Source organism: Coenobita brevimanus, chromosome 106 (genome assembly GCF_032717465.1).
Source record: "Coenobita brevimanus isolate Jiangsu-jjx chromosome 106, ASM3271746v2, whole genome shotgun sequence".
NCBI classification, from domain to species: domain Eukaryota; kingdom Metazoa; phylum Arthropoda; class Malacostraca; order Decapoda; family Coenobitidae; genus Coenobita; species Coenobita brevimanus.
In genome coordinates, this window is record NC_137059.1 from 14,495,709 (window position 1) to 14,519,591 (window position 23,883).

General features: G+C 43.5%; 1 protein-coding gene across 1 annotated transcript in view; it reads left to right on the forward strand.

Moving 5' to 3' along the window:
* The window catches only part of LOC145416409 (signal peptide peptidase-like 3), a 295,615-nt gene that overhangs the window by 16,765 nt on the left and 254,967 nt on the right, over positions 1–23,883 (forward strand). The window contains exon 2 of the mRNA XM_080285356.1: positions 9,049–9,126. Within this exon, the coding sequence (XP_080141482.1) occupies positions 9,049–9,126 (78 nt within the window). The remainder of the gene's footprint in view (positions 1–9,048; positions 9,127–23,883) is intronic.

Genomic DNA, 23,883 nt, shown 5'->3' on the forward strand with positions numbered 1-23,883 from the left:
TATGGTAGAATACTCATTGATAGGGTTAGGCATATGACAGAGGAACTAGTTAGAGAAGAACAAGGGGGATTTAGGAAGGGAAAAGGGTGTGTAGATCAGATATTTGTTCTAAGATGTTTAGTGGAGAAGTATCTAGAGAAGGGAAAGAAAATATATGCTGCCTTCATGGACTTGGAGAAAGCTTATGACAGAATAGATAAGCAAGGTATGTGGAAAGTACAGTATTAAGAATATATGGGGTGGAGGGGAAATGGCTGAATGCTGTGAAGAGTATGTACGAGGGAGCTAGGGCTACGGTGTGAGTGGATGGTGAACTGAGTGAGTTCTTTGATCTCATTGTGGGAGTGAAACAGGGTTGTGTGATGTCTCCATGGCTGTTTAATATATACATGGATGGGGTTGTAAAGGAGGTGCAAGATAGGGCAGTGGATGTGGGGGTGGCTCTAATGAATGAGGGTGAGATTTGGAAGATTCTGGTGTTGCTGTTTGCTGATGATACAGTATTGTTGAGGGAAGATGAATGGAAGTTGCAAGGTTTGGTGAATGAATTTGGGACAGTGTGTAGGAGGAGGAAGCTGAAAGTTAATGTAAACAAAAGTAAAGTTATGGTGTTTGAGAGGAATAAAGTCACAGAATGTACAGTAAGGTTGGATGGTGAGGATATGGAGAATGTGAGTGCATTCAAGTACTTGGGTAGTGTGATGAGTAAGGATGGAACTTTGGGGAATGAAGTGCATGAAAGGGTACAGCAGGGAAGGAAGGTTGTTGGTTCACTGAAAGCAGTGATGAGAAATAGGGAGGTGCGTATGGAATTTAAGAAGTCACTGCATGATAGTATTGTGATCCCTACCCTGACGTATGGAAGCGAGGCATGGACCTTGCAAGAGGGGAACAAGTCAAGAGTGAGAGCAGTGGAAATGAGTTACTTGAGAGGAGCATGTGGAGTGACGTGGAGGGACAGGTTGACGAATGAAGAAGTGAAGGAACGTTGTTGGGTGGATGTGGATGTGGTTGAGAAGATTAGGAGAAATACACTGAGGTGGTTTTGACATGTGGAGAGAATGGAGAATGAATGACTGACTAAGAGGGTGTATGTAGGTGAGGTGGAGGGAGGGAGAGGGAGGGGTACACCGAGGATAAGGTGGAGGGATGGAGTTGAGAGGTATATGAGGGAGGGGGGGGGGAGTTGGGGGGAGGGTAGTCAAATGGTGGGTGACAAAGCGACTTGGAGGCGTTTTGTCTGCGGCCACCCTTTGCGGGATTAGGGCGTCGGGCTATAGATAGATAGATGGATAGATTATAATATTCTGCTATAGATTATAATATTCTACTATTATAATTAAATATACATTGAATGAACTGTGACAAAGTAGATAGAATGTTTGGAATAGATACTGGAAAAAAAGCAACAACACTCACCACCCAGTTTTGTAGTGTTGCTGATCCATTATTAGTGTTGCCATACTCGTAGTCCTTTAAACGGTCCATAGTCGTCAACGTGAGGGCAGCCAGGCAGGCGGCACAGGTGCATGTTATTGTGCCGCGCCCGATTGCACTGGCACTGGAACATCCACGTACTCCCACGTAGTGTCGTCAGGATCGTCACCGTCATCTTCGTCACTCACATGGGCTCTGTTGGTCTCGAAGGTGATCTTGACGGGCAACCAGGTTGTCCACCAGCGCCTGCTGTTTGAGGTCAAGAAGACTGTGCAGGCTCTTGAGGTTGGCTAATTTCTCAGGTTTCAGGGGTCGGTCAGCAGTGTACTTCGGCAGGAGGTCTACATCACTGAGGATGAACTTACGATAGGAGTACTTCTCCCTCCCCTTCATCAGACGAACTCTCTGCACGCCTTCACGTTCGTCGAAGTCGTAGTTGCTCGTAATGGTGTAACCTTCTTTGTAGGAAATGTCCACAACAAGCTGACAGGCCTTGGGAAAACCAGCAGCTGGACGCCTGGTTATGTAGTCGAGGAGTTGTCTGACGTTGAGGAAGTCGGGTCGTTGCATGGCAATGACAGGGTTCTTCTTGCCGATGGCGTTTGCAATACCATCCATGTAGGTTTCTGGGCATGAGATGATCATGTACGTTGCCAGTTTCTGCTCAGTACTCCCAAACGAATGGTCACAAGGAAGGTATGAGTGGCCAGACACCATGGACACAAACTCCACACACATCAGAATAGAGGCTTGCACTTGTTGCAATGCCATGAGAACCATGATGATATTCTTATTTTGCCCGGCATAGTTGTCACAAAAAATTCGTAGAACTGTGAAGTCCTGCCCTTGCTGTTGTATCTTGATGTCCAGCCACTTTAGTAGGCAACTTGCCATCTCGTCTGCACCACATCCTGCTGTGACCTCCTCCCAAACAAACATTGAGGCCTCCTGCTCGGTCAAGTCGTATACACAAAAGTTGTACAGCCTTGCTTTACGTTTGTAGTAGGCTGCACCTGCTCGAAGTCGTGGGCATGGCAGTGTTTGTTGCAGGTCAGTTGCAACTATCTTGGTGTTAGCCGACCGTCCCGTGCGTCTCCCCTCCTCCTCGGCTGCCTTCAGTAGGTTACGCGGCACCTTTGCTGCTTTCTCGTGCTGCTCCAGTTGCAACTCCTTGTTGTTCTTGATCTTCATTTTCAGTGTCTCACAGGTGGTACACACATCAGTTTTAGGGGCCTGACACACCATATTATAGTCCCGGGTGAAAACAGTCTGGTAGAACCGCTGTGACACAGTTTTTTCATTCAGGTGGTTCTTAAACATCCACTGCAGATACTCAAAATGTAAGGTGGGGATACTGGAGCCAGCCTCGAGGTACCGTCGATGTGGGGTGTGTGCCTTTGTGTAGTGGCTTGCAATGTCAGGCAGGGTTGCAATGTGAGTGTGCACGAGCTCAAGCTGCCTGCCCACAATGGCTCGTGGACTAGGTTTTTTACCACGTTTATCAGGGACAGGTGTTCTGTTGCCTGACTCCTTCTTTTTCTGAAGAAGCACCTCGAGTTTCGTCTTTGTGATGCCATGGATTGCAAGGAATGCACTGGGACACACGCGAATGTTTTTATCGTTCACTCTAACAAAATACTCGTAGGTCACTTTCCTCCTGCTTACCTTGGATAATGTACATTTTCTCTTAATTGGCTCGGTATGAATCAGGGCCTGCAGGTACGCATTTTGGCTGTCATAATTTCCGATGGCCCAGAAACACGTGAAAATGTCATTAATATTGTCCATGCCGACCTTCTCGAAACACCCAGTATTACAGTTAGGCCCGACTTTCCTAGCAGGCATTACTTTCTTTGATGCATAAGCCACATACTCCTTGCTGAGGTTACGCTTTTTCTTAGCAATGTTCTTCTCCCACTTCTCTGGCCGCTGTTTGCGAGCCCGCCCTTGCTTTTCAACATGCTTGGGGGCCTTGCACACACTAGCCCCATCACTAGCCTGTACATCAGCCTCACTATTCTCATTATTATTATCACTATCACTATTATTAGTCACAACATAATCGGGATCATCCACACCATTGTCACTATCGACGCGATCCATTTCGCCATCATCAGCGCTTCTTTTACCAACATAAAACTGCCTCACAGGTAAAGCACTTGACTCACCCAAATCACTAGACATTGTGCTCACTATAAAATATCCGATTACACTGTTCTGACACGGAAAAAGCTTGCAAAATCCATGGCAAAGGTGCACAACACGAGGTTGATGTGACGAGAACAGGCACCACGTGTTTACTGACGCTTTTTGTGATGCGGGATGTCTGGGTACTCAGAGAGCAGGAAGCAGCCAGCCAATCACAAAGCGCGGCGTGTGAAGCTCTTGAGTTCTGATTGGCCCGTGCTGTCTCGCCCCCAACGCACCAAGAGAATGTGAGTTAGCCGGGTTTGGACGTGGGACGTCTATGGGGGACACTTGCTATGTCGTGGGTAAGGTTGAAAATAGTGCCTCTCTTTGAGAGAGTTTCAACTATGTTTCCAGTGCCTAAATGTGGATATTTCTACCACCGACCGCAAGAGGAAGGGTGAAAATAGTGCTATCCATCATAAAATGCATTTGGCGGGAAATGGCGCTTACCCGGGTTTCGATTCGTGGCCCCACAATTAGTGAAATGGCAAGTACAGTAGTCAACCACGAGAGTATCATGGAAAAGCTAAAAAATGATACAGAGACAATTAGGCAAGTAAGCAATGTGATAGATTAGAGCAGCGATACTGAGGAGAAGATAACACAGGTAAACGAAGCGATGCATAGCTACAAAAATGATGTGGAAACCACTTATGCTGAAATGGTGAAAGTAATGAAAGACTTAGAAACAAGGGTTGACGAAAAAAGCATTAAAAAGGAAGTGAAAGGAATAATCCAAAACAATCCTAAATTGGTCAGAGATTCAGTAGATATCAACAAATCTGTAGTAATCACTGGTATAGAAGAGGAAGAAATAAAAAACAGGATTTCGAAAGACGAAAAGGAGATGGCAAATGTAATGAGTATATTGAAGGAAGTATCAGAGGAAATCTGTAATAAAGGCATAGAAGAACCAAAAATGTTAGGGAAATATGAGAGAAATAAATCAAGGCCCCTAAAGGTAACCTTCCAGAGTGTAAACACTGTGGAGAAGATATTAAAAAATGCAAAGAGACTCATGGAAAAAGAGGAGTTCAAAAACGTATGGATAAGAAGATGCCTAACTCAAGAAGAACTGGAATTACTGAAAGAGAAGGGGAAGGAAGCAAAAACAAAGAATGAGGGAAGATCAGAGGAGGAGAGGAATACATTTTTTTACAAAATAATTGGATTGCAGGTTCGAAATTGGTACATAAACAGGAGGGAATAAGAAGGAGTAAGGCAGTAGACTCAAGTCATGACAAGAATGTAAACAAGATGATTAGGTTGATGTGCTCTAATGTAGATGGAATGATATCTAAATTATTAGAAATGAATGATTATATCAAAGAAAATGAACCACGTATAATATGCCTAACTGAAACAGAATTGACACCAAGGATATCAAATGTCATCCTAAACTTAGAGGAATACAATATATAGAGAAGAGATAGCAACTTAAAAAAAGGAGGTGGAATTATAATATTAACAAAGAAAAGTCTAAAAGTCAAGGAAAGAGTACAAGTGATTGTAGTAGAGATCAATACATCTTATAGGAAAGTCTATCTATCTGTCTATTGGCCAGACGCCTCAATCCCAATCGGAATGGCCACAAACAAATCGCCTCAACGTCACCCTGTCCCTCGCCATTTCACTGCCCTGCTCCCAACTCACACCCCCCTCTCTCACATACCTCTCCACCCCATCCCTCCATCTCATCCTCGGCCTCCCCCTCCCTCTCCCCCCCTCCACCTCACTCACATACACTCTCTTCGTCAGTCTTTCACCCTGCATCCTCTCCACATGGCCAAACCACCTCAGTGTATTCCACCTAACGCTTCCTATCACATCCACATCCACACCACAATGCTTTATTTCCTCATTTGTCAGCCTGTCTCTCTATGTGACTCCACAGGCTCCTGTTAAATAACTCATTTCTACTGCTCTCACTCTTGACTTGTGTCCTTCCAACAACGTCCAAGCTTCACTTCCATACATTAGAGTTGGTATCACAATACTGTCATGTAGTAACTTTTTCACTTCCATGCTCACTTCCCTGTTTCTTATCACTGGTTTCGAGGAACCAGCAACCTTTCTTCTCTGCTGTACCCGTTCAAGCACTTCACCCTCTAAACCTCCATCCTTACTCATCACACTACCCAAGTATTTAAACGTACTCACATTTTCCAATTCCTCGCCATCCAACTCCACTGTATATTCACTGACTTCACCTCTCTCAAAGACCATCACTTTACTCTTCCCTACATTCACCTTTAGATAGGAAAGTAATTGTAGCAAATCTATACATGCCTCCCAGATCAAGCACATGGGAAAGAGGCAAATATGAGAATCTGGCAGAGAGTACAATTCAGAGTTTAAGTGGATTACTATATAGAATGGAAGGGAAATCAGAAAGAATTATACTAACTGGAGATTTTAATACAAATGTAAATTGGAATACTCTAGATATAATAAGCCAAGAGAGCTGTTGGGACCAAAAGCTCCTGGATCTCGTGCAGGAGTTTTTCTGAATGCAACATGTAAGGGAAAACACCAGAAAAAGAGGACTCGATTTATCCTCAGTGCTAGATCTTATATTTACCAGGCAAGAAAACGATATTGACGAGTTAATGTATCACCCTCCATTTGGCAAAAGGAACCATGCAGTACTAAATTGCAACTTCAGGACTGCATGACATTGTTAACAGCAATGAAAGTTACAAAAAGAGTTTAAATTATAAAAAGGGAAACTGCCATGACCTAAAGAAATACTTATTAGAAATAGATTTGGAAAAGGAGCTTAGAGGACAAGATTTAAGTGCCATGTATAAAAGATTCTGTGAACTTTATGAAATAGGAGTCCAGAAGTACATCCCACAGCACAAAGAAGCAGAAAAGAAAAGAAAGAAATGGTTTAATACAGAATGCAAAAAATCAAAAGAAACAAGAGACTTGTTGTGGAATAGGTATAAAAGATACAATAGTGAAAGGGCATATAGCAACTATAAACAGACAAGAAATGATTATACAAGAATAAGGAGGGAGGCCTGAAAATCGTTTGAAGAGGACATCATAAATAAAAGTAGTGATCAACTGAAGCTATTTTACAGCTACATCCGAAGCGAAACCAAAGTAAAAGATAAAATATAATCCATTACGGATGACGGGATCACCTATACATAAGAGAAGGATATTGTGAAGCACAAAATAAAAATTTCCAATCAGTTTTTACAGAAGAAAATAATTTTGAGACGGTTGATGTGGAACATGCATGCCCACACATACTACCAGATATACAAATATCAGAAAAAGAAATACAGGAGGAGTTAAGTAAATTAGACAAAGGAAAAGCAAATGGTCCTGATGAAATTTCATGTTGGGTGCTACATGAATGTGCAAAGGAGTTACCGGTAAGTAAACCATTATCTTTAATATTCATGGAATCCATGAGACAAGGTAAACTACCTGATATTTGGAAGAAAGCAAGCATTGTTCACTTGTTCGTGACTAGGATTGCATTTTTCCACAAGTAATCGAGGAGACCGATAGTAAAGGAGTAATAAGCAAAATAAATCGCATAGGAAAAAGTGTTAGGAATCTTTTGACTAGTTACTAAGGAGACGCATTCCTACAGTGGATGATCAAACATAAGTGTATCTATCTTTCTATATCTATCTCTCTCTCTCTCTCTCTGTTTATCTCCCTATATTTAACTATCAACCTACTGGTATCTGTCTATCACCCTATGTGTCTGTCTATCTGTCTATCTACTTGTTTGTCTATCAGTCTGCCTGTACAGTATCTGTCTAGCTATCTCTGTGTTTGTCTGTTGATCTGTCTGTATATCAGGCTATCTGTCTATCACCCTGTCTATTTGCCTGTCTGTCTGTCTGCCTGTACAGTACAGGTATCTATCTATCTATCTGTCTATCTACCTGTCTATCTGTGTAGCCTATCAACCCATCTCAATCTGTTTATATGCCATTGTATGCCTGTATCAATATATCTATCAGTCTACCTGTCTGTCTCCATATAGCACACTCTCTCTATATACTTTATCTATCTATCACGTATCAGTCTTTAAAAACCACTACGGTATATCTGTTTATATTATGCATCTGTCTATCAACTGTTTGTCTTTTTTTTTTTTTTTTTTTTTTTTTTTTTTTTATGCGAGGAAGAAGGAACCAAAGGCCGTGGCCCGCAGTAACAGTTCCTTCCAAGAGAAAAACAAAATACAATAGAGAGCCAAATTCAAGATCCGATCATTTTGAGATGCCTGGACACACTGCGTTTGAAAGACTGGAGATCATAGGCAGCAGGAAATACAGACAGAGGGAGACAGTTCCAGAGCTGACCTGTTGCATAAATGAAAGACTGGGAGTAACGGTTAACTCTTGCATTAGAGAGTTGGACAGAAAAAGGATGAGAGTTTGCTGCCAGACGGGTGCTACGCGCCCGTCGTAGAGGTGGAGGAATGCAAGCAGACAGTTCAGAGGAGCAGTGACCATTAAAGTAGCGATAGAAAAGAGATAAAGATGCAACAGTGCGGCGATGAGACAGAGGTTGAAGGGAGTCAGTAAGAGGAGGAGAGTTAATGAGACGAAAAGCCCATCCCTCTGCCTGTGTAAATATCTATTTATATGGGTAACAGTCAATAGCTAGTGTTACTTGTGCAGTGCTTCTTACGCCAGCCTCCCCCCCCCCTCTCTGTCTGTCTGTGTGTGTGTGTGTGTGTGTGTCTCTCTCTCTCTCTCTCTCTTTTTCTCACTCACACACACGCACACACTCAAGTCGTAATTGCTCTTTTTTTTCTTTACATAACACTTTCACAAGCGAGAGAGAGAGAGAGAGAACACCCCAGGCCACTGAGCAAATGAGATAGAGACAACTTGAGTAGGTGAAAGTTGAAGGGAGGGAGGGAGGAGAAAGAGAGGGAGAGAGAGGAGAGAGAGAGAGAGAGGATGAAATGGACAGGGGAGGAGGGAATGGGAGGGAAAGAGAAGCAAAAGAGAGAGAGAGAGAGAGACTCCCATCACACAGATGTATGTATGTATGTACAGTATACCTGTCTATCCGTGTATCTGTGGTACCACACAGTCATTATCTACTGTACTTTCACTCTCACTCTTGCTCACTTTCACTCGTGTGTGTGTGTGTGTGTGTGTGTGTGTGTGTGTGTGTGTCTCTCTCTCTCTCTCTCTCTCTCTCCTGATAATACGGTAATAATAATAATAGATAGATATGTAAATAGATAGATGATTAGATAAATAAAGATATCAAAGATAGACAGATAGGTTAGACAAAGGTGGATAGATGGAGACAAAGATAGGTGGATGGGCAGATAGGTTGATACACAGATAGATAGATAAATTGATAGATAGATTTTTGTGTAGTACCCAAGGAGTTACCCGGTGTGACTAATTCCCATTTTCGTTGCAGGGCCTACTCCATAGTAGATTCCTCCCGTGTGTCTACCTTTCTCATCTCCATTCTGCTGATTGTCTACGGTAGTTTCAGGTGAGAGAGAGAGAGAGAGAATGATGATAGTAGTAATAATATTGATAGGGGTGGTGATGATGATGATTGAGAGAGAGAGAGAGAGAGAATAATGATAGTAATAATAATATTGATAGGGGTGATGATGATGACTGAGACAGAGAGAGAGAGAGAGAGAGAATGATAGTAGATGATGATGAGAGAGAGAGAGAGAATAAGAGTAATGATAGTAGTAGTTGTAATAGTAGTAGTAATAATAATAATAATAATAATAATTTATGATAATAATATCGTTATGAGCCAGTCCCATCTGCCCTCGGCTTAGGGCTCACCTTACAGCCCACTCAGGGAAAACACACAAGAAAACAAATAATACTTGCCCTGCTTTACTGAACCTCCTGCTCAGGTTAACATAAGCTCTTCCATACAATGATTCTCCATTAAATGATGATCCATACACTCAGTTGAACATAAACACAAAAACACAGAAATGCTGCCACTCCCTACCCAGTCAGCCGGCAGTGTTGCAGCAGTGCCCTCCATGCACTGCAAGTGTAACTGCCGTTTCCCTCACCTGCAGGATACCCCTCCGCATAGCAACTTCACAGCCCCCACCATTGTAGCACCAACTGTGGCTCCCCTGCCAGGGCTCCACCACACTTACGTCAGTGTGATATGGTCCCCTGGTGTCTTGCTCTCTCTGTTTAAGTGGCAGTGTCACTTAGTGTCCACTTCATCAGTGAGGAGCCAGTCCATGCTGGCTTACTGGACCCTGCTCCACCCAGGCATCTCCTGGAGGCACAAGATGCCTGGAAACCTGTTCCGAGCCATCAGCAGTAAAAATCTTTAGATCCAAGGAGAAGCCTTAGCACAGCCACACATCTGCCAGTCCCACATCTGCTTCGCCTTTCCCACGAACTCCTGCTGATACAGTCTCATGACAGTTCAACCACCACATACCATCAACACCCTATTCTACAGAACACCCTACATCCCCCTCCTTATACAGCACTACCAGCAGAGGCACATTCCTACTTATATTAGGCAGAATCACCCACTGCACCACAATTAGCCACACACGGGTGGACGCTATTTACATTTTCTCCCGCCAAGAGGCAACACCATGAGGCTTACCATGCTAGCCCACAAGCTTACACAGGGAGCTCAGTTCTAATCCTTACACTTACCCCCTCCAACTTCGTGCGTGCCCCTGTGCGCACACTTCTCACGTACAAAACACCTTGATCCTTCCTCCTGTGCCTGTTCAGCAAGCCATTGAGGACTTGTACCGGTTAAGTCTTTTATTTCATCCTCAGCGGACCCCCTATGTTGCTGTGCTCCTCCCTGTAAAACCTCTAGCTCAGTCTCTCCTTCTGCCATTTCATGGTCCTTCTAAGTGGATGACAGCATGTATCCCGAGCCAAACCTGTGCAACACTTCATCTATATCTGGCATTTCCACCTCCTCTTCTTTCTCTTGTCCTTTGATGTCAAACCCTTCCTGACCTCTTGAACCATTTACCTCGATGTGCTCTACCTGCCTCCAAGGGTGCAAGTTGCTGTGATGCAGCACTTTCTCATGACCTTGTTCTCCCTCTGGTCTCACCTTATATACGTCACTGACCTCATCCAACACTTCCACCACTATTGAAACCTCTGCTTCAAACTTAGGATGTATCCTATTCTTACCTGCCACTGAATGGTCCCTGAGCAGTACTTGTTTCCCCATCTGCAAGGGCTCTGCTCTAACTGGCACCTGCCTCTTTGTCTGATTTCCCGTTATACTGTCGCATGTTCCCCCATGCAGCTCTCCATGCAGCCTGCTGTGTCTTCTTCAGCTCCTAATCCACTGAAGGTGGCTGATAGCAGCCTCCTCTGTACTCAATGAGAACCTGTCTAAGGGCAAATGGGGCTCCACTCCAAACAACAGATAATGGGGTGAAAATCCTGTCACAACATGGGGAGAACTGTTGTATATTGCTGTCAGGCTAGACAATCACCTTGGCCACTACTCCATTTGATCCCTACTCGAAGTAGGGAGCATCCCATGTAGAATCCTATTAAACCATTCACAAACTCCATTCCCATGCGGATGGTAAGGAGCCTTTCGAGACTTCGTAATGTTGTAATACTTCCACGTCTTCCACCAGGGGCCCCTCAGAATTCCAACCATGGTCACTGTGGACGCTTTCTGGGCAACCAGACCTATAAACTGTCTCCTCCGCCAAAATCCTGGCCACTGTGCTGGCCCTGCGATTCTTAGTTGGAAACGCTAAAGCAATTTTTCTGAATACTGTACGTCATTCACAACCAAAACAGTCTCCTTTCCATCCCTGGTAAGTTCCAACACAGTAAAGTCTACAGCCAATACTTCCCAAGGCTTACTGGCTGTAACTGTCCCCAGCCTAGTCATTGCATTTGACCCCTCCTCCTTCACTGTTGCATGCACCTTGCAACCAGCTACATACTTTTTGATGCTTTCTTGCAATCCAGGTCATGCAAAGCTCCTTTTTACCAAAGCTGTAGCAAGCTCTTGATGGCCCCATTCATTATGAGCTCCATTCATCACCTCCTCCCTCTGGTTCACTGGCAGGAGCACCTTCCACAATATCCGATTCTTCGCCTCACCCCCCAAGTATATAACTCCATCCCTCATAATCAGCTGCTGTTTGACTCTCCACAATTATCTGAACTCCTCTGACAGCATTAGCTCTTTTATCTCTTTCAGGTGCAGCATCTCAGTCATCTGCATCTAAAACTTTCCCAACACTGGGCATGACATTTCTGCAACCCTCATTTGCTGCACCCCGGCTTTGTCTCACACTTTCATCACAGCCACCCCTTTTGCTTCCACCACCTCCTGTGGGTCAACCTACATCTCTTCAAACTCTTCTCCTTCCCCCGTCTCCTCCTTGGATGGCCTTCGTGACAGACCATCAGCATTGGAATTCTCTATTCCTGGCCAACATTTAACTTCAAAGTTGAACTGGTTCAGGTCTGACAGCCACCGACTCCACTCTGCCGACCTTTGCAGTCTGCAAATGAGCTAAGGGATTGTTATCCGTCAGCACCACAAACTGTGCTCTGGCCAGATAATTCTTAACCCACCCCGTGCCAGCGACGTACATGTACCGTACATCATCAATTTAAGATGTTTTCCAAAATTCAAGAATTCAATTTTGGCGCAAGATATTTGCTAGGGATACTTCTGCACCTGTTTAGGCCTAATACCCATGCATGTGATGTGGTATGTGGGAGGAAGAGAAGACAGAAGGGGGTGCAAGGAACAGCGTGGTGGACTGAAGAGGTGAGACAGGCTGTGGCACAAAAGAAGAAAGCATACAATGAATGGATGAGAAATAGGGGCGTGGAAGAAGTTGAGAGGCGGAAGAGAGAGTTATATGTAGAAAGAAAGAGAGAGATGAAAAGATTAGTAAGAGAGAGTAAGAAGAGAGTGGATGAGGAATTTGGAAGGAATTTGAGTGTAAAGTGGAGGGACTGTAAGAAATTGTTCTGGAAAGAGGTGAAGAGAGTAAGACAGGGTGAAAGTGAGGTTAGCAGGGGAGTGAAAGATAAAAATGGTAGATTACTAGTGGAGAAGGGAGAAAACGTGAGCAGATGGAGAGAACACTTTAAGGAATTGTTGAACATAGAGGATGGAAGTAATGTGAGTATAAGTGGCTGGGGAATGGCTGGGAGAAAGAGGGAGGTGAGAGGACAGGAAGAAATCAGTATGATAGAAGTTGTGGAAGCAATGAAGACAGTTAAATCGGGGAAAGTGTGTGGTGAAATGCTGAAGCATGGGGGAGAGATAGTAGTAGAATGGATGTGGAAGATGTGCAGATTGGCCTGGGAGGAAGGTATAGTCCCAGAGGGTTGGAAGTCGGGTATAATTATTCCCCTGTACAAAGGAAAAGGGGAAAAAGAAGTGTGTGGTAATCATAGGGGCATTTGTCTTCTTAGTATAATAGGAAAAGTGTATGGTAGGATACTTATTGACAGAGTTAAAGAAAGAACAGAGGAATTAGTTGGAGAAGAACAGGGAGGCTTTAGGAAGGGAAGAGGTTGTGTAGATCAGATATTCATTCTTAGATCTTTAGTGGAAAAGTTTCTAGAGAAGGGAAAGAAGTTGTATGCGGCTTTCATGGATTTGGAGAAAGCATATGACAGGGTGGATAGACAAGGATTGTGGAAAATATTAAGAATATATGAAGTAGATGGGAAGTTGTTGAATGCTGTGAAGAGTATGTATGATGGTGCTAAGGCTGCAGTGCGTGTGGATGGTGAACTAAGTGAACTTTTCTCTTTGAAGGTTGGGTTGAAACAGGGATGTGTCATGTCTCCATGGTTGCTCAATCTGTTCATGGATGGGGTAATAAAAGATGTACAAGGTAGGGTCGTGGATGTTGGAGTGGCCCTGGTAAGAGAGGATAGTGTTTGGAAACTCCCTGTACTGTTGTTTGCAGATGATACTGTGTTGTTGAATGAAGACGAAGGGGAGCTGTAAGGCTTGGTGGATGAGTTTGGGAGAGTGTGTAAGAAATGGAATCTAAAGGTGAATGTAGGGTGGAGTAAAGTGATTGTCTTTGAGAGAGGTGAAGTCAGTGAATGTACAGTGAGGTTGGATGGTGAGGAATTGGAAAATGTGAGTACGTTTAAGTACTTGGGTAGTGTGATGAGTAAGGATGGAGGTTTGGAAGGTGAAGTGCTTGAATGGGTACAGCAGGGAAGAAAGGTTGTTGGTTCTTTGAAAGCAGTGATAAGAAAGAGGGAAGTGAGCATGGAAGTGAAAAAGTTACTACATGACAGTATTGTGATACCAACTCTAATGTATGGAAGTGAAGCTTGGACATTGTTGGAAAGACACAAGTCAAGAGTGAGAGCAGTGGAAATGAGTTATTTAAGAGGAGCCTGTGGAGTCACATGGAGAGACAGGCTGACGAATGAGGATATAAAGAAGCGTTGTGGTGTGGATGTGGATGTGATAGGAAGCGTTATGAGGAACACACTGAGGTGGTTTGGCCATGTGGAGAGGATGGAGGGTGAAAGACTGACAAAGAGAGTGTATGTGAGTGAGGTGGAGGGGGGAAGATGGTGGGGGAGGCCGAGGATGAGATGGAGGGATGGGGTGGAGAGGTATATGAGAGAGGGGAGTGTGAGTTGGGAGAAGGGCAGTGAAATTGCAGGGGACAGGGCGACATGGAGGTGTTTTGTTTGTGGCCACCCCAAACGGGATTGAGGCGTCTGGCAATAGATAGATAGATAGACCCATGCTATGAGTCATCATATCATCCCTCCCTCTGTACGGGGCCCCACCAACTCTGTCTCACTTTATGAGTGAGTGAGAGTGAGTGAGCCTCAACACGAGATTGATGAGCTCCTGAACATCCCCTGTGATGGAGAAAGTGATTCTCCTATTGGTGATGACTTTGCTCATCGAGGCTATGTCCAACCTGAGTTGGAATCAAGGAGCGAGGACAAGATTTCATCCCCAAGAAAGGCGAGGTACAGTAATCCCTCCAATATCTGATGTAATAGAGCCAAAGGCATGTCTGAAAAGTGGGTTTGTCTGGATACTGGGAAAATGTCTCCTGGACAGGTACTTATGGACCCTAACCCAGCCTAACTCAGAAAACCACCTATGTAACTCCCTACCAGACAAACATAGCACCTATTTAAGACCCTAATCACACAAATAAGGGACAGATAGCATGAAATAAATGAAAAGTAACCAGAGAATGAGGAATTAGAAGTATGGAAAATATTTAGCAGTGTACAGGGCACTTACAACACGTCTGTGGCTGTTATGAAGATTAACCAACCTCCTCTAAGGCTCTGGCAGTGGTGAGAATGCTCTTGAAGCATGTACAGCAATCCAGTGTTGTGCTGCACTTAATCTTTTGCGCTGAGAATTATAATTGTTTAACACTGCACATGCTGTTCTTACTTGCACCACGCCAGTTGCAACTGCCAGTGTGCACTCTGCACTTAATCCATCGCACTCTGAATTCTAATTTCTTAACGCTGGACAACACTGTAAATTCCCATGTTGTCTAGTGGCAAGGTATTGCAGTTTATTCACTAAATCGGGCTCGTGCGGCAACCATTACGACGAGCATCTAGTCAGGACCGTAGTTAGGCGGTAACTGGGGAGAGGAGGAAGCCGGGGGCCGGTGTTCTACGCGGGAAAACACTGCTGTTCAGCATCGCATGCTAAGTTCAAAATACGTCTTTTGGCCATTTTTGGGTTCTGATGGCCTGGGCCCAAAATGTCTGGACATTGGGGTGTCTGGTTATTGGGCGTCCAGATATTACAGGGATTACTGTATATGGCTCTCTGCATGGCTGTTCTTACCCTGTACGACCACGACCACTATTTCCCATCTCACCATGTCACATTCGCTCCGTAGACGATTCCTTTAGTGATGAGGAGTACGAGGCCACCCCCTCAGGTGAACATCGGCTGCTTTTGTGGGTAGGATTGCCCAGGAAAACCCAGAGGAGTGGGGATAAACTATTTAGTAAAAAGTACAAGGTGAGCAGTGCTTTGTTCTATTCACGTGGTGCACAGTGCTACCCGCCACCTCCAGTCCCATGCTGCTGCTGCTCCCCAACCCAGCACCTCCACCGCACCTGAACCTCCTCTCACTCTCTCCCCACAGCCTCAAATGATAGGGAAAGGAGCAAAAGGTAAAGTAAAAGGGGAGGGAAAAGGCATGGGGAAGAAAAGTGCAAGTCATGGTGAAAGTGAGGAAGCAAGCTCTGTTCCCCAACCTACTACCTAATTTCCTCCCCATCCTGACAGTGGTGACAGAGGTGGCCCTATTGGTGATGAGGGCGAAACCGAAGGAGGGGATGAAGTCATTGGGAGTGGAAAGACGGGAGCAGTTTCATTTCCATCATTCATCCCTTCACAGGCGGTGATGACTTGGGGGAGGCAGTGGCTCAATCGGTAGAGAGGTGGCCTGCAGTCCTTACGGACCCAGGTTTGAATCCCGGCTGGGGCAGGGAACAGTTTAAGGATTTGAATTTCATTAATTCAGGCTTTACTGATCTATCAGAAGACCCGCCGACATGTCGTAAAAATACCCCCGCTAATACCAATACACCAGTCCTGTATGAGAGAGCCCTAGCATGTATTCAATATGGACGGTGGGTGTTAGCGCCGAAGTGGTGACATGTAGAGGTGTATAGTATGTAGGGGGACTGCTGGGCCTTGATAGCAGGCTGTGGGGCCTATGCCCAGAGTCGGACACATAAAGAAAAAAAAAAAAAAAAAAGGTTGTACTGTGCTGGAGCTGGCTCCCACCTCAAAAATAATTGATTTCTTCAAGAATTTTTTTATGAGGGAGCTAATATTGAGAATCAGGCTCCTCTCTTAACACCTATGCTGCCTTCTACCAATGTGTGGAGTGTGATGTGAGGTTGTGCCTAATCCCATGCTTTGAGGAATATCACAACCTCCTCCACCTCTAAGTGTTAGAAACCTGTGTTATTTGTGAAAAAAGATGCCCATGACTGTTACTAAAATGTATATATAATTTAGTGTAAATTATTTTGTAAGTAACTGTAATGTATATATAAATTAGTGTAAGTGATTTAACTCCTCAGTGGCCGCCAGCGTTGAATGATGTTTAGCCGATAAATGGCTGCAGGCGTTGTTTGAGCATGGCCTATAAAAAACTGCAAAAATATTTAGGAAATGAACGAACATTCTGAACGTCTTCAGACTGACTGACACTACACTCCTATACACCTTATCAAGCAGTTCAGTGCCTGTTGCTGTGATGAGTGGATTTTTTATTTTTTCACTCCTGGCCATGCCTAAACAAGCACAACTACACCTATTATCTCAACCCAGGCAGAAGCTATCATCTTAGTCCTCTCTTGCAAAATGCACACAATCTCCTGTTTACAATTATGAATTAATACAGGCACAAACAAAAAAGACATGATAATAATTGAAAAACACATTTTTGTCTTGGTATCTTTACCTATTTGCTCAGATCTGTTGTACTGGTTTGGATCATTCGATTCAGTGCAACTTGCAGAAAACTGTGAGAACTTTCAGGAAGTGAACGAACATCTGGGACATGAGACTGACCTTCATGCTTTCACACCTCATCTGTCACTGTCAGATTGCCACCTGCTGCTGTGACGAGTGGATGTATGATTTTTTTTGCTTGTGGCCATGCCTAAACACACATAGTTACAACCGTTTTCTCGACGCAGACAGAAAGTATCATCGTTTTTTTTCCTTGCAAAACACACACAACCACCCTGTTTATGATTATAAATAAACACAGGCATAAACAAAAAAGACTTGAAAATAAAAGAAAAATTCATTTTTGTTTGGTATCTTTACCCATTTGCTCAGGTTTGTCACACTGTTTTGAATCATTTTACATATTCTTTGCCTCTTACAAGCATAACTGGATAGTTTTCTGTGTTCATGTGATGCTTTCTTGGGTGAAAAGAACTTCCTTCCCTTCCTGCTAATCAGCTTGTTCGAGGTGTGAATGGCAGGTTGTCTCGCAATACTGACGATGTAAAGTGTTGGGAAACATCCAGCCGTACCTTTTTTCCTTACCCAGGCAGAAAATATCATACTTTCCCACACTTACGACAGGCAGGCAGCAACATATATTGCAAAAATAACAAGGTAAAATGATAAAGGTGAATGTGTTATTACGGAAAAAATACGTTTTACCCATAACATATTTATTTCTGCTTTGTCTCAGTATTCGTAATAATTAGACTTATTTGTAGTTTTGAAACTACATTACAATTCTATTTTTAGCCATGCACGTGGTGTGGGAGTGGCAAGTTGTGACTCGACTTCCTATTGCTAATTGGATCTGACCCGCCACTTTCATGGACCTAGCCTCGGGGGACGGGCAATTTTCTCGTTTAGGACTGAAAATTCAACCCTTTCCCTCCCTTTTCTGAGCATGGGCACAATGATAATGTAAAAAAATAACTCGACACTACCGTAAACATTGTTTATATCAAAAAGATGAAAAAGTATTCATAATAATTTTTTTTTTAGCCAATCCTAACATATTATGTACTGAAATCATTCGATATCATCATATCTAATATATTCGCAACATTTCAACACCATTCACATTGTTATGGAAGGTAAAAAAAATGATAACATCATATGCTATGTTGCATTATGGCAACACCTCTCAGCGACGAATATCGGTTGCCGATATTTCTGCAACATTTGCTCTCCATTGCAAGCCACAGAATGGGTCTAGGAAGCTGGGATTTTCACTGTTAGGTGCATCTGAACTCTCTCTTCAATGTGGCCAGAAAAAATATCGGTTTTCAAATCTTCAGTAAATGGCCACAGGGTCGGCCTGGGGTGCACATAAAATTCGGGACCCACAGCCATGGAGGGGTTAAAAGTGGAGTGTAAGTACTTTCTGTATAACTTGGGTAATGTGTCTTGTGTGTTCGAAAAAAGACACGCATAGTAAGTACAATGTGCAAGAATAAGTCGTTTTGTGGAAAAAAAGATGCAGATTTAAAATACAGCATACAGTAAGACCTCACCATAACGGACTAATTGGGGCGCAAGCCATTCTGAAAAACGCGAAATTCCGATAAAAGCAACATCCGGACTTCCCCCTGCTAACCCGGATTTTTTCCAATATATTAGACATCAGTCCGGATCTCATGAACAGTTTTTGAACTGTTTTGACTACCACTTCTGTACTGTACTGTGTTATAACTGCACTACATTAATCAAGTGGTGTATCTATCTGCCTATATACCTAGGCTGCTTCCTCCAAGGAAAGGGAGGTAGCCGAGACAGGACGACACCCTCCCTATTTACTCATCCATTCGAACACATTCATTCGCATCTTAGCCCAAAGGGGAGAACGGACAGATCCTCACCGCGCCACACCGCACAAGGGTCAACTGCACAATGCAATCAGTGACATCCACAGCAGGGCCCGACAGCAGAACTGGTTTACCCCTGCCACATCATAACAGACCCATCCCCTTACCCGCACCTGACCTGACTAGCTGATCAGACCAAATGTGGGAGAATATCCCCTCAGGGCTGCGTCATCACTTATTCATTCACAATTTCTCTCCATTTATTTCTGTCACGCACGGCCACTCTTCCTTGCTCAACAGACGTCCCTCTAGCATCCAACGCTCTCTTCACACTGTCCATCCATCCTATTCGTGGTCTTCCTCTCAACCTTACACCTCTCACATCAGATCTAGTTATCTTTTTCACCAATCGCTCATTATCCATTCTCTCCATATGCCCAAACCATCGCAAATGGTATAGTATATATAATAATACTGTACTGTACAGTGATAAACATGTCTTTTATTTACCTTATTATGGTTAACATACCTGAAGTGGTCAGGCAGTCCGGACTGCTTCTGGCTTTATCAGAATTTTTCCGATATATAGGAATTTAGTCCAGTAGCTCCTCAAGTCCGATAAAAGCGAATTCCGGTCTATTGAAGTCCGTTATATTGAGGTTTTACTGTATATGTGTGGACAAACACTGTGAAAACTAGGAAATCCAATAATACGAACATCTATCTATCTATCTGTCTATTGCCAGACGCCTCAATCCCATTTGGGGTGGCCACAAACAAATTGCCTCCAAGTCGCCCTGCCCCCTGCCATCTCACTGCCCTGCTCCCAACTCACACCCCCTTCTCTCATATACCTCTCCACCCCATCCCTCCATCTCATCCTCGGCCTCCCCCTCCCTCTTCCTTCCACCTCACTCACATACACTCTCTTCGTCAGTCTTTCACCCTCCATCCTCTCCACATGGCCAAACCACCTCAGTGTATTCCTCCTAACGCTTCCTATCACATCCACACCACAACGGTCCTTTATATCCTCATTCGTCAGCCTGTCTCTCCATGTGACTCCACAGGCTCCTCTTAAATAACTCATTTCCACTGCTCTCACTCTTGACTTGTGTCCTTCCAACAACGTCCAGGCTTCACTTCCGTACGTTAGAGTTGGTTTCACAATACTGTCATGTAGTAACTTTTTCACTTCCATGCTCACTTCCCTGTTTCTTATCACTGCTTTCAAAGAACCAGCAACCTTTCTTCCCTGCTGTACCCTTTCACGCACTTCACCCTCCAAACCTCCATCCTTACTCATCACACTACCCAAGTACGTAAACCCTCATTATACGATGGGGTTCCAGTCCTGAAAACCCCATCGTAAAGCAATCCATCGTATAGCAATCCCATTATAACATGGAGTCAATGGGGATACGGTCCCAGGCGTGCCTAAACTCTCACATACACACACCTTAGCACTGACATACATGAAATACCCTTATGTTTAAACATTTAAAGTAACACATTAATAGTGAATAAAGAGAAAAAAGCATGAAAACTACAATATACAGTAGATCTTACCTTTACTGAAGGAAGCAGCGGTTGTTTATGTGGTTCCTAGACAATTCGCCATGAAGCCGACAATTCGTCGTCATAATATGGACGTTCCCCGTCAGGACAATTCCCTGTCATTCTATAAATATACTTATTACTGATTAACTGATACTTTAATAACTAATTCTCAGGGGGATCTATCAAAGTCTATTTTCATTCAATAGCATTGGCTTTGGATATCATTTGTAAGTTGCACTTTTAGACAATATTTAACTTGTTTCTACCTTGCTGTAGTTGACTTCACCCACAGCTGTTTTCATTAATTTCCAATGGTACTACAACATCCTGGGTATATTTTAAAATGACTTTGAAGAGGTACAAGTACAGTACTAAAAATCTAGTGTACTTCCTAAATAAACTGATATGAAAATAAACGACCGGGAATCATCCTGACATCGAAAAGTCCCGATGGCGAATTGTCTTGTTATTGTTGTGATGGCGAATTGACTTGATGGCGAAATATCCCAAAACTTTTATATAGACATAACATGAAGATTATTTGTATAATTCCAAAGTATGTCGATCGTTCACTTAAGGTAATTAGGCATTTATATAAATGCCAATGTCTCGTATGTAGCCTTATGCTAAGATGAAGGATCGATCATAAATCAGCTGATTCACGTTTCAATATATTATTATTTTTCATTTAATGCCCATGATTTGATGCCATATTTTACATTTACTATATAAAGAATAAACCACCATCACTTTTATAAGTTACATAATTAAAAAACTAGTGTACTTGCTAAATAAACTGATACGTAAATAAATGATGGGGAATCATCCTGACAGCGAATTGTCCCGACTCGGCTTCACAGTCACAGGGACTCACAGCCCTCACTCATCAATGTCAGAACTGCCTGGCTGGGCAGGGCTAGCTAATGAGGCTGGACCGGTGGACAAGTGTGTGTGGTCTAATGCCGACAGTGTGAGGACGTTTTTGTTGCGTTTGCACATTCGCTGTTCACTGAGCCACGGATGATCCATCGTTGTTGCAAATTGTTCCCATTGTATAGTGGGCATAGGGTACTAAAATTTTGATATTGTATAAGCGAAATATCGTACAAAGAGGCATCGTATAATGAGGGTTTACTGTACTTAAACGTACTCACATTTTCCAATTCCTCACCATTCAACCTCACTGTACATTCACTGACTTCACCTCTCTCAAAGACCATCACTTTACTCTTCCCTACATTCACCTTTAGATTCCGTTTCTTACACACTCTCCCAAACTCATCCACCAAGCCTTGCAGCTCCCCTTCGTCTTCACTCAACAACACAGTATCATCTGCAAACAACAGTACAGGGAGTTTCCAAACACTATCCTCTCTCACCAGGGCCACTCCAACATTCACTACCCTACCTTGTACCTCTTTTATTACCCCATCCATGTAAAGATTGAACAACCATGGAGACATGACACATCCCTGTTTCAACCCAACTTTCAAAGAGAAAAATTCACTTAGTTCCCCATCCACATGCACTGCAGCCTTCACACCATCGTTCATACTCTTCGCAGCATTCAACAACTTCCCATCTACTCCATATATTCTTAACACTTTCCAAAATCCTTGTCTATCCACCCTGTCATATGCTTTCTCCAAATCCATGAAAGCCGCATACAACTTCTTTCTCTTGTCAAGAAACTTTTCCACTAAAGATCTAAGAATGAATATCTGATCTACACAACCTCTTCCCTTCCTAAAGCCTCCCTGTTCTTCTCCCAACTAATTTCTCTGTTCTTTCTCTAACTCTGTCAACAAGTATCCTACCATACACTTTTCCTATTATACTAAGAAGACAAATGCCCCTATGATTACCGCACACTTCTTTTTCCCCTTTTCCTTTGTACAGGGGAATAATTATACCCGACTTCCAATCCTCTGGGACTATACCTTCCTCCCAGGCCAATCTGCACATCTTCCACATCCATTCTACTACTATCTCTCCCCCATGCTTCAGCATTTCACCACACACTTTCCCCGATTTAACTGTCTTCATTGCTTCCACAACTTCTATCATACTGATTTCTTCCTGTCTTCTCACCTCCCTCCTTCTCCCAGCCATTCCCCAGCCACTTATACTCGCATTACTTCCATCCTCTACGTTCAACAATTCCTTAAAGTGTTCTCTCCATCTGCTCACTTTTTCTCCCTTCTCCACTAGTAATCTACCATTTTTATCTTTCACTCCCCTGCTAACTTCACTTCCACCCTGTCTTACTCTTTTCACCTCTTTCCAGAACATTTTCTTACAGTCCCTCCACTTTACACTCAAATTCCTTCCAAATTCCTCATCCACTCTCTTCTTACTCTCTCTTACTAATCTTTTCACCTCTCTCTTTCTTTCTACATATAACTCTCTCTTCCGCCTCTCAACTTCTTCCACGCCCCTATTTCTCATCCATTCATTGTATGCTTTCTTCTTTTGTACCACAGCCTGTCTCACCTCTTCAGTCCACCACGCTGTTCCTTGCACCCCCCTCCGTCTTCTCTTACTTCCAGACACCACATCACATGCTGCACATATTTCTTCTGTAAATATCCTACACACACCTTCCACGTCTCCCGTCTGCTCCAATTCATATTTGCCCAATCGTTCCTCCACTTCTCTCTTATACTCTGCCTTTTTCTCATCCTCTTGTAACCTTTCCACTCTCCTTGCAGCTACTCCTTCCTCTCGTCTTTCCCTTCTTCTATTCCTCCATCTTACTTGAATTCTAATACTGGCCACCACCAAGTAGTGGTCAGAAAGTCCACTCCCCCAACCTCTATGAGCTCTTGCATCCATTACACATCTTCGCATCCTTTCATCCACACACACATAATCAATCATTGCCTTCCTTTCATTCAGTTCACCACCCACCCTTCTCATCACTTGCCATGTATACCTGTGGATCATTTTATGCCTGAAGAGGGTATTGGCTATCACCAACCCCCTCCCAGCACAAATGTCCACTAATGCATTCCCATTCTCATCTATCTCAGCAGGCACACCCCACTCACCAACTATTCCATCCACCTTCACATTCCTAACTTTACCATTCATATCACCGATCAAAAACACTCTCTCATTCCTTCCAAACTTTTCCATGCACACTTCTACATTTGTCCAGAACTCTTCTCTCACTCTTCTAGCACAATCTTGCGTTGGCGCATACACGCACACAATCGCCCACATTTGTATTCCAACTTTCAACTTTACCCACACAATCCTTGACCCAATTGATCTATACTGTCTTGTGCTCCTCTTCCATCTTTTACTCACAACTATACATACTCCTTCCTTTGCCCTCTCATTCTCACCTACTCCTGCACATATA